Source organism: Triticum aestivum, chromosome 2D (assembly GCF_018294505.1).
Source record: "Triticum aestivum cultivar Chinese Spring chromosome 2D, IWGSC CS RefSeq v2.1, whole genome shotgun sequence".
NCBI lineage: Eukaryota > Viridiplantae > Streptophyta > Magnoliopsida > Poales > Poaceae > Triticum > Triticum aestivum.
In genome coordinates this window covers 355,567,182-355,579,059 of record NC_057799.1, presented here as the reverse complement: position 1 = coordinate 355,579,059, position 11,878 = coordinate 355,567,182, and the positions used below count along the sequence as shown (strand labels likewise).

Sequence of the window (11,878 nt, the reverse complement as noted above, 5' to 3'; positions counted from 1 at the left end):
AGGGGCAGGTGGCTCCATTCCGGTAGAGGTGGGCCTGGGTTCCCGACGGCCCCCGACTGTTACTTTGTGGCGGAGCGACAGGGCAGGTTGAGACCACCTAGGAGAGAGGTGGGCATGGCCCTGGTCGGCGTTCGTAGTTACTTCATATTAACGCGCTTAACGAGATCTTGGTATTTGATCTGAGTTGGGTCGTTGACCTTATACGCACTAACCGCCATGTGGGACAAGATATGGGCAACCGGCGTCGTGGTATCGGCCGAAGCTCTTTTTGACGTCAGCGACTGAGCGGCGCGCGCCGCATTGGACCGTAAGCCCGCGCTTGTATTAAGGGGGCTAGGTCTGCTTCCGGCCGCGTACGCAACATGCAGGTGTGCAATGGGCGATGGGCCCAGACCCCTGCGCGCATAGGATTTAGACCGGCGTGCTGACCTCTCTGTTGAGCCTAGGTGGGGCTGCGACGTGTTGATCTCCCGAGGCCGGACATGACCCAGGAAAGTGTGCCCGGCCAGAGGGATCGAGCGTGTCGGGTAATGTGGTGCACCCCTGCAGGGAAGTTGATCTATTCGAATAGCCGTGTCCACGGTAACAGGCGACCCGGAGTTGTACCTTGACCTTATGACAACTAGAACCGGATACTTAATAAAACACACCCTTTCAAGTGCCAGATATAACTCGGTGATTGCTCTCACACAGGGCGACGAGGAGAGGATCGCCGGGTAGGTTTATGCTATGCGATGCTACTTGGTGAACTTACCATCTACTCTCTTCTACATGCTGCAAGATGGAGGTGGCCTGAAGCGTAGTCTTCGACAGGATTAGCTATCCCCCTCTTTTTCTGGCATTCTGCAGTTCAGTCCATCGATATGGCCCTTTACACATATACCCATGCATATGTAGTGTAGCTCCTTGCTTGCGAGTACTTTGGATGAGTACTCACGGTTGCTTTTCTCCCCCTTTCCCCCCTTTCCTTTCTTCCTGGTTGTCGCAACCAGATGCTGGAGCCCAGGAGCCAGACGCCACCGTCGACGACGACTCCTACTACACCAGAGGTGCCTACTACTACGTGAAGGCCACTGACGACGACCAGGAGTAGTTTAGGAGGATCCCAGGCAGGAGGCCTGCGTCTCTTTCGATCTGTATCCCAGTTTGTGCTAGCCTTCTTAAGGCAAACTTGTTTAACTTATGTCTGTACTCAGATATCGTTGCTTCCGCTGACTCGTCTATGATCGAGTACTTGTATTCGAGCCCTCGAGGCCCCTGGCTTGTATTATGATGCTTGTATGACTTATTTATGTTTTAGAGTTGTGTTGTGATATCTTCCCGTGAGTCCCTGATCTTGATCGTACACGTTTGCGTGCATGATTAGTGTACGATTGAATCGAGGGCGTCACACAAGAACCATGCCAACGAGGGACAGTGCCTTGTTGCATGGGAGATGGTCACGCTCCTGAGGATGAATGGAGGGCTGGCAGTAAGAGATCTTAGGGCTCACGACATGGCTATGGTCTGCAAATTCATGGCCAAGGTTTGCAACATAGTGAGGTTTTGTGCTACAATTGGTTTGCACTCAGCTACTGCCGAGAGGGAAATCTCCTAGATTTTACACGGTGGGGATACTGCTATTTGGCGATGCCTCAAGTCATCCTTACAGTTGGTTCTGGAGGCCACTAAATGCAAGCTAGGAGACGACATGGGAATCTCCTTCTGGTTTGACCTCTAGCTGGACTGTGGTCGGCTCATGTTATCTTTCCCGACGCTCTTCACCTTCTTCACATCCAAGTTCTGCACCGTCGCCTCCCAATACGGTGATGGCCAGTGGATAGTTCAGTTGCACCCAAATTTGTCTCTCATGGCATCACAGGAGCTAGAAGCCCTTAATGGAATTTTAGGCAACATACACTTAGATGTGGGTACGCCGGATACCAAACTGCCTATCACAGATGACAAGAACCTATCTACTGCATACTTCTACAAACTACTCACCTTCAGGGAAGGAACTGTTGGGCCTAGAGGCAATAATAAATTAGTTATTATCATATTTCTCTGTTCATGATAATCGTTTATTATCCATGCTAGAATTGTATTGATCGGAAACTCAAATACATGTGTGGATACATAGACAATAACATATCCCTAGTAAGCCTCTTCCGGACTAGCTCGTTGATCAAAGATGGCTATAGTTTCCTAGTCATAGACATGAGTTGTCATTTCATAACGGAATCACATCATTGGGAGAATGATGTGATGGACAAGACCCAAACTATAAACATAGCATATGATCGTATCAAGTTTATTGCTATCGTTTTCTGCATGTCAAAGTATATGTTCCTATGACCATGAGATCATGCAACTCACTGACACCGGAGGAGTACCTTGTGTGTACCAAACATCGCAACGTAATTGGGTGACTATAAAGGTGCTCTACAGGTATCTCCGAGGGTGTCTGTTGAGTTGGCATGGATCAAGACTGGGATTTGTCACTCCGTATGACGGAGAGGTATCTCAGGGCCCACTCGGTAATACATCATCACAATAAGCTTGCAAGCAATGTGACTAATGGGTTAGCCACGGGATCTTGTATTACGGAACGAGTAAAGAGACTTGCTGGTAACGAGATTGAACTAGGTATGGAGATATCGACGATCAAATCTCAGGCAAGTAACATACCGATAGACAAAGGGAACTACATACGCGATTAGGTGAATCCTTGGCATCGAGGTTCGACTGATAAGATCTTCATAGAATATGTAGGAACCAATATGGGCATCCAGGTCCCGCTATTGGTTATTGACTGTAGAGGTGTCTCGGTCATGTCTGCATAGTTCTCGAACCCACAGGGTCTACACACTTAACGTTTGGTGACGATATAAGTATAATTGAGTCATTATGGTGGTTACCGAAGGTTGTCCGGAGTCCCGGATGAGATCCCGGACATGACGAGGAACTCCGAAATGGTCCGGAGGCAAATACCGATATATAGGACGAAGGGTATTGGAGTCCGGAATTGTTCTGAGGTACCAGGTGATGACTAGCATGACCGAAAAGGGTTTCAGGGGGGAGGGGGCGGCAAGTGATGGGGCAAACCAGCCCACTAAGGGGATGTACGCCCCCTCACCCCATCCCACGTAACCAGAAGGGGTGGGGCGCCCCCTAGGCCAATGTAATGACTTCCACCTATAGCTAACCTAGAGCTTTTCTTTCATCCCTCTGATGTACCACTTATGTAGGTCCGGTGATGGCCTGCTGCACGTGTTGTGCAGCGCTAACATCATCTTTATGTAAATGACTTTGGTCATTCGGGTGCTTTGACTGTTTAAGTCCCGAGCCGGGTTGAGCTGCAGAAGAAACAAGCGGCAACGCTCAAATCTATACATGATCGGCTTCACAAATATTTATCCGGTTTTATATTGAGAAACTTGCACGCGTTTACTACAGCTTGCTTGGAAAAATCTGCCGAGGTATTCCCAAAAGGCCAAGGTATTAGCAAAAGACGGCGTCCGCATGTTCGCGAAGCAAAAATTACACTAATTTTTATTACTTTAATATAATTGTGTTAATTTAATTTTCCCGTACGCCGACGGGTCGTGGAGTGCAACATTGGTTAGTGCCAGACAGCTCCGTGGCTTTTTCGCCACAACGTGCCAAGTTTGTGAACTGCGGCGTCACATTTTGCAAGTTTGAGGCTAAAAGAACATTCTGCAAGTTTATGTATGAATAGTGCTCATGAATGCCAAGTTTCTGGACCGCCGATGCAATTACCTCTTTATTAACTGTCCAAGTTACAGTCTAGTGTAAAGCTTGAACGTTTACGCTGAAGATGTTGTGTATGCATATGATTGTCCACTCTACCTACTAGTTAGTATAGACACGTGATCCTAGATCTCCCTACCATTCTCTCTTTTTGTAGATGCAATGTATCCATTCCGATGCAACATCTCCATGTTCTCTCTGGGGCCAGCGGTAGTTCAAGCTTGCAGGTGGTTCAGATGAATCATGCAAGAAACCAACTATTACCTCCGTATCAAAATGTAAGACGCTATCCTACAAAGACGTCTTATATTTTGGTACAGAGGTAGTACATTTCTACGAGACGCCACCTGCAAATGAATGAATGCCCAAATTTCACATGGCAATCAGCTCAAATGAAGACAAATCCAGAAAGGTATAAAAAAATTGAAAGCTATCTAACCTAAAACGGCCAAACACGCGAGAAGAAAGCTGTAATTCTATCTAATTTAATAAAGTACCACAAGATGGTGTGCATTCAAACAGAAAATAAAATCCAGCTTTAACACTTAAAAATGCAATTCATAAGAAACTTATGCAGTCCAACATAAGGGCACATATCGAATAACCAAACTCAAATGCTGGAAGAAGCTCACTCCGAGCAACCTATTTCCAGCACCCAGAAAAAAGGGCGGCTGGAACAAAGTATTTACAACGCCATTGTACACTAAAAAGATCAGAGCATGGATCAAATAGGCTAGTGAGCACAACTGAGTACATGGGGAAGGCTCGGTATCATGGCCTGCGCATGCTAGTGACTGATGGAAACCGTAAGCACACTTGAATCACAATAAACATGATGTATAAGCTGTACAACGCAAAACAGTGGCAGTAACTCTTCACTATGGGGCATTTTCAGGTGGAATCGTCGTTTTGCTCACTACGCCCTTGCTGAAGTAGTCTGCTACCACAGAAAAGCCATCCTTCGAACCCCTTAACTGCCTGAAGAAGAGATCATGATCCCTGGCATTTAGTTCTAGCTTCTGCTTTGCCTCCATAACAGATCTGTATTCAGGTGCACATTCCGGGCACTCCTTCTCATTGTCCCCAAGGCAGCGAAGATGGAACGAGTGCATGCACATGAAATGGACAGCAGGAAGATCAAGGGTGAAGGTGCATGCTGTGCACTTGCTTAGTTGAAAAACCTTTGCGTTTGTCTTGAGGTCTTCTATCTCCCTTTTCATCAATTCTGTCTCTTCCTGTATAAACAAAAAATCTCGTTTCATTATGCGTTCCTTGTTTTGATCACTGAAGAGTGTAAATGTACTCCAGCTAAAGTTTCGAATATTTGCTCAGATCTTGCTACATCAGAGAAATCTTTTATAACAATCGTTCCCTTTAGCAAGAATCTGAAAATTGCCGTCATCACTAAATATGACTGGGTCACCAATTTTATTGGAATGATCAAACTTAATATATCAAAAGCATGTGATTCTGTTAGACATGTCTGTAGTATGAAAGACTAAACTTTTGATAACTGCCAGCTTCAAGCACTTTATTGCTAGCGTGGAAGCAAAGTTTCTTACATGTTACCCTCCCAAGTCCCAACGAAAAACATGACTATGATTATTAACCACTGCAATTATGTAGTGTGCATGATAATTATGTTTATGCCAATAAACATATTAACTCTAAAGTGAGTTCAAGCTTCACTTGTGGCATGGTATGCAGAAGTCAATTGTCGAACATCAGCATAGGAGGACAAAATGGCATGCTACACATCCTCCTCTTCGCAAAGAGAACTTGATACCGATTTAGATGTAAAAAAAAACTTGATTTCTACTGAACCATGGGTTTTCGGTACATAGGTTCATCGAACGAAAGCCAGCTTTTAAGAGCTGCTGCTGCGCACTATACAACCTCAGCTATCAAATTTCAGTCAAAGCTTCAGAGTTGTTGTTGGCACAAAAAGCTGAACAAAAAATTCCCTAATATCTAGCTTGGGCCTATAACAGCACATTTAGTTATCCTTTACATAGTAACATACTGACACCAAACTATGCTACACTAAGTGATTGCCTAAAGATTGTAAAAGATGTTGAGAATAGCAATAGAGAAAAGAAATGCTGCAGAAGTATCACATTCAAACTACTACTAACCTGGTACTTGTCAACAGATTTTCTGTCATCTTCGATTAGCTTTGATTCTTGCTCAAGTTTGCGAGCAATGTAATCCTTGACAACTGAGAGAGTCAAGCATGGGTTTTTTGATAGTGTCTGTAGGACAACAATTGGAGGCAAAACATCCGCCTTCTCAACGTAGGTCAAGACCTCTTTAACTTCCTTAGAGCAATCTTCCCCAAGCTCACCAAAATAATTCAACAGGTCACCCCAGAGAGATGGATCCCCTCCTTGAGTTGAGTCCCCTAGCTTCTTACAGCATGCAATTAAACCTTCATGGTCATGAGCTTGCTTGTAGCAACTGATAACCTCTTTGTAGAGTTTTAATTTCTCATACAGAAATAACAAGCCATCTTTAAATGCATTTGCATTACAAATGATAAGAGCAAGATCAACAGAATACAAAGGTTCTTCCATCTCAGGTGTCCAGGCAGACTTCAGCAAAGCAAGTCCTTTCCTTTGTCTGTCAACAATATCCTTTGCTGTTTTATTTTCTTCTTTTCCAAGTTTCGCTTTCTCCCTTGTGCCTGATTTATAGCCGTTTGTAATTTCCTTCCCTTTTCTTTCTTTACTATTGTGATCATCAAAGTCATTTTCTTGTGACATAGATGGGAAGCTTAAATCTTTTGATATATACAGCTCTAGAAGTGTGTTATGGATTTCTGTCTGAGCAGGTGAGTCCTTGACTGCTTTGATATAGTTTTCTAGAAATTCCATGAGATATTGTGGGCTGTGCACAAATATATTTACAAAGTCCATTGGTGAAGGTATCATAAGCAAACGCATGCTATTTGAACCTCTCCTTGTCGTAGGATCTCCCCCGTCAGTACAAAGCCTCAACAGTATTTTAACAGTTTCAGCAGGTCTATGGTCCACAAGAATTTTTCCATATTCTTTTACAGTAAGACCAGCTTGATTTGCCTCAAGGCCAGATATATACTGCAGCGCCTCATCATATCTAGCAAGATCCTCAAGTAAAATCTTCAAATACAGCTCATGTCTCCCAGCCTTTTTGGCCACAAACATAGCATGTTCATGATATCCAGCTGCACGACATACTCTTATGGCAGTTTCCACATCAAACTTAATTTCACCTACCCCATCTTCATCTTTGATGAAATGGTTCAGCTTCTCAACATCTTTCAATTTGGTATAGCAGTTCAACAGAAGGGTTGTGTGGTCTTTGGATGCTAATCCTCTATCATGTAACTTTTCTAGATAATTTGTCAGGTTGTGGATGCGCTTTGCATCGAGAAACTTCTGTATAACATATGACGGTTCAAGATGACCAATGGTGTGGATATATTGAGACATGGCCTCATCATATTCTTGTTTTCCATACAGATGGTCACCATACTTACGTAGAACCTCGGCAGTTGAAGCAGGATCAGCCTGCTGACTTTGTACAAGATTGATTGCGACTGTATAAAGATTTTTCTTAAATAACATGTCGAGCTTACTTTCCATGTCTTTCTCCCCAATGCAGAGTATCCTTTTATCACTCATTATGAGAATAATATAGCCCCACTCAGTGACCAAATGTGAAACATCCCCCACAGGCATGCTATGCGCAATTAACCGATTCTTAAGATCGTAAACATTAAGAGTATTCTTTCGGCTTCTCTGATCTTCAATTATGCAAAGTAAATAACCCCGAAACCAACCGACAAACTTCTTCTCACCATCGAAAGCCCAACAAGGGCCTCTACCATCAACTTCGTAGAAATACACAGCTTCTGGTCTACCAACAATCAGATCCTGCACAGATACAAATAAAAACAAATAAGGTTTGCAGTAGAGCAAGATAAAATTGGACTGTTAAAAAAAGCGCTAGGCGTTAATTGCGCATTTTGCCACTGCCTTGTGCTTTTCTGACCAAAGCGTGCACTTATGCGCAGATTAAGCACTGGGCATTTTGCTATGGCCTAGAGCCTAGGCGCACTTAAGCGCCCGCCTAGGCGTGCCTTTTTTAACTAAAAATCCTAACAGCAAAACACAGGTAGGAATGTAATAAATTGATTAATTGACTGAGTAGCTCCAGGTCAAAAATACTAGCTAACTCTTTCCAAATTTTGCAGCACAAATTGTTTATGTGGACTTAGTTAGTTTCAGTGATCACATGTAGATCTGGTACAGCTTTTTTTAGTAGCGGCTGTGCAGAACAACTATACTGACCAAGGGCCTATGAGACTAACAGGTGGCCTAACCAAACTTGCCCTGTTATTCCTTGTACCCTGCTGTCTAGTTGCGAACTACTGAGTTGGGGCAACGACCAAATAGGTCCCAACACATAATTACCAGCACATTTGAAGAAATAAATGCACAAACAGATGAACAAGCAGAACGATTTGAAGTTTGTATAGTTAAGATTTGAAGAATAACAAATGAACAAGCACAAAAACAGAACATATCACACTAACCATGCGGTCACTCATTGCTACGGCATTGGTCTCACAACCAATTTGGTCAAGTGTTTGCCTCCTTGGTGGTTGATGATGCAAGCTGAACAAGGTTATGGAACTAGGAGTAATGGCAAAGAGCTGATGTGCCTGCCCTTCAACTCGGAACCCAAGACCAGTAATAGGTGAACTTGTGCCGTCTGAAACAGGTTCAACTTGCAATGTGAAGCGTGTGATACGCTCACGTGCAATATCACCTTTGATGCAATAAATGCAATCATTGTCCAATCCGATAGCAATCAACAGGATGGGAGGAGCTTCTTCTAAAACCAAAAATGATGTAATCTGCAGAATTAAAAAGAGTATTACAAGTAGAATAGGATGTTATTGTGTGCAACGTATATTCAAATTTTCTTAGCAGAAGGTAACCTGCAAAGGGGAGGATTTACCTTGGCCTCAGGAAATTGATTCGTGAAGACCCGCAAAATTTGAACACAGAAAGGGGTTGTCGTACTTGAACCCTCTTCTTGTACTTTATCAAGGTCAAAAACTTTTAGACAGACTGCCGATGACTGTGAAGACGCTTGATCATCATCTCCAACCGTGACAAGAACATTTCTTTGCTAATCATACAAAGGCATTAAGTTGTAAATATCCCTTTTAGCTGTTATTATCATGATAAAAACAACACGAACGAAAAAACATAAGAGGAAATGCATTACGAACAGCGAGAGAAACCGAGGTAGAGTAGGTAAGAAATTAGTGACAAAAAAATAAGCACCATATTGTCAGTAAGAAATAGTAGCAAATTAGCATATATATAATCAATGTCATTGGATAATGGTAACCCAATTTAGTTGAACTTCATCCCTTGCAGAAATAAACAAAAAGATGTGGTCCGAACTCTGAAGCCTTATCTTATAAGTTTCTGGAATTGTTCAGGGCTGTGCGAGAGAGCAATGCTTATCATCCCATCTGGGATTGACGAACTATGTTCACTACGCATAATTAGAAGTTCATTTAAAATAATAAAGTAACATTGTTTATTTTGTCTCCTGATTGTACAGGACCAATATTGCAAATTCGAATACATATGGCGAGCAAGTCCACAGTTCCAGATGCGTTTCCATGGGTGTACGTACCTTGAGCTGCTGGAGGAAAAGGACGGATGAGGCGTAGGCCTGGAACCCGTAGGAGAGGCGGAAGCCGCGGTCGAGGAGCCCCACGGTGCCGTCGTCGCAGCCGATCGCGACGCGGCCGCGGCCGCCCGAGGAGCAGGTCACTCGGCCCGCGATCTCGGCTGGCACGGCCGGGGCGCCGCCTCCCCCGCCGCGCCCTGCCCCCTTCTCCTCGAAGAACTCGAACTTGCGCCACTGGTACATGCTGGGCGCAAGGGGAGGCAGATCGGGAGCGCACTGCCGGTCAGCTCGGGTGGGATCGACCTCCGCGCCGGCCGGTGGAAGGGAGGGGGAGGAGAAGCGGCCTTCGGTCGGTCGGGCACGACTGGACAGATCGGGTCGGCTTCCGTTGCGCCCTTGGGTCGGGCACGAGCACGACTGGACAGATCGGGTGCGGCCTCGCGGGGAGGTGCGCGAGCTTTGACGAATCAAACCCTCAAGTCCAAATCCCGGTCGTTTCAACCCTGAATTTATAATCCCGGTCAAAATCAAACCCTGGAGTCGTTTGCCAGACAGGGATTGCAATGAATGGCCGGGATTGCTGGCGGATTCCTATTTGCCGCCCGTGGGCAGCAAACAGCAGTGGCTACGCCCCGCAGAGCCCGCGGATGGGCCGGCCCATTTCGCGGCAGCGCATGTTGCTCGTTCACTGCTTTCTTTTTTCGTTCCTTTCTGCTGTTGACTTTTTATTTTATTTTATCTTTTTAGTTTTTTCTGGTTTTTTCATGTTCATTTTGCCTTTTTCTTTCTGGTTCTTTCTGGCTTTATCTTTCTTTTCTTTTTTCCTTTTCCTTTTTCTTCCATTAATACATTGCAAGGAAATGTTTCATCGTGTATTTTTAATCATTAATAATACTTTAATACGATGAACAAACTGTGTTTCTTCTATTTATTTTTACTTCTCTTCCTTTTTGTGTATTATACAAGAGTTTACCATGTATTAAGAAAATGTTCATCGTATATTTAAGAAAATGTTCATACATTAAAAAAATGTTCATTTATGCACTTAAAAATGTTCAGCATATATGAAAAAAATGTTCAGCGTATATGAAAAAAAATGTTCAATATGTATTTTCAAATTGTTCGGTATACATCACAGTAATGTTCATTTTGTATTTTCAAATTGTTTAGCGTATATCACTGTAGTGTTCGTTATGTATTTACAAATTGTTTAGCGTATATCACAAAAATGTTCAATGTGTATATAAGAAATTTTCATTGTGTATTAAAAAAATGTTCAATGTATATTAAAAGGTCCACGAGTTTTGTAACAAGATTCGTGAATTTGAAACAAACGTGGAAAAAGCTTCACGCATTAGATAAAAAAGGTGCGCTCATTTTTTTAGCAATGCAATAGAAAAAAATTGGGCGGCCCAGCGCGGAGGACGGGTACACTCCGTGGTCAGCACTGCTTGAATTATTTTAAACCATATAAAAACCGGTGGCCATCTTAGTAGGAAATAGCAAACAAAAAAGTTTACAATTTTTGAAAAAAATGTTCACAGATTTGGAAAGAGTACAATGATTTTGAAAAGAAGCTCACGGATTTTCAAAAGAAAATTCAATGGATTTGGGGAAAAATTCACTTTCTTCGGGAAAAATTATAAATTGAAAAGGAGTTCGTGGATTTGACACGGATTTGAAAAAATCTTGAAAAATAGAACGATTTTTTTTCCACGTGTTCAAAGAATTGCCAGATTTTCAGACATTACTCTCTTTTCAAAAAAAATATTGCAGGAAAAGATACAAAAAAACCGCCCTGATTCTGCGTTGAACTCTCCTTGGACCTACAGATCTATGGTTCTAATCGTAGGACTTGCTGTTTTATATTTTTCGACAATCAAATTGTTACGCTACATTTGTTTTTGAGAAATATTGTTACGCTAGTACGGACGCGATCGTATTCCATGGGCCGGCCCAGCCAGGTGTCACTGCGTGCGTCGGGTCGAGCTCCCGTGTAACAGAAAAAAAAGACAATTTTTTTGCAAAGAAAAAAAACAAATGGGCTGGCCCAGCGTAGCCCTGGCCCACCAGCCAGACAAATCCCGGTTGAAATTTGTCAAGGTTTGATTTAGACCGGGATTGTATAGTTCAGGGTTGAAACGGCCGGGATTTGAACTTGAGGGTTCGTTTCGCTCAACATCTACGAGTTCAGGGTTTAAAATGGACTTTTTCCGGTGCGCGGGGATGGGACTCGAACACAACACGAGAGCAGCAGTCGATGTCCCCAGCCGTCCAATCTAACTTAAACAGTCCGGATTCCACTGTTTTATCTGGAAAAAATCCTGCCACGTACTCTACTTTAGCTTCGTCGTCTTGTGCTCCACTTGCTGAAGAAAACAACAAAGAAACGAAGGCGACAATCGGCACGTAAGCGGGTCCACCACGTTTCGTT

General features: G+C 43.5%; 1 protein-coding gene across 1 annotated transcript; it reads right to left on the bottom strand.

Moving 5' to 3' along the window:
• Positions 1 to 4,287: 4,287 nt before the first annotated feature.
• Positions 4,288 to 9,850, bottom strand: LOC123053132 (vacuolar protein-sorting-associated protein 11 homolog). The gene is made up of 5 exons (XM_044476534.1): positions 9,448 to 9,850; positions 8,755 to 8,928; positions 8,327 to 8,650; positions 5,886 to 7,664; positions 4,288 to 4,985 (listed from the first exon to the last, which is right to left on the bottom strand). The coding sequence occupies exons 1-5, from the start codon at positions 9,685 to 9,687 to the stop codon at positions 4,629 to 4,631; spliced, it is 2,874 nt and encodes a 957-aa protein (XP_044332469.1). The 5' UTR covers positions 9,688 to 9,850; the 3' UTR covers positions 4,288 to 4,628.
• Between the last annotated feature and the right edge of the window lie 2,028 nt (positions 9,851 to 11,878).

What these genes read in the sequence shown, in the direction of transcription:
- LOC123053132 (XM_044476534.1), bottom strand. Translation starts at nt 9,687, where the DNA reads ATGTACCAGTGGCGCAAGTTCGAGTTCTTCGAGGAGAAGGGGGCAGGG. An exon ending in TTTTCCTCCAGCAGCTCAAG is followed by an intron (nt 8,929 to 9,447) that starts GTACGTACACCC and finishes TTGTATGATTAG; the next exon opens with CAAAGAAATGTTCTTGTCAC. An exon ending in AATCTGTTGACAAGTACCAG is followed by an intron (nt 4,986 to 5,885) that starts GTTAGTAGTAGT and finishes TTGTTTATACAG; the next exon opens with GAAGAGACAGAATTGATGAA.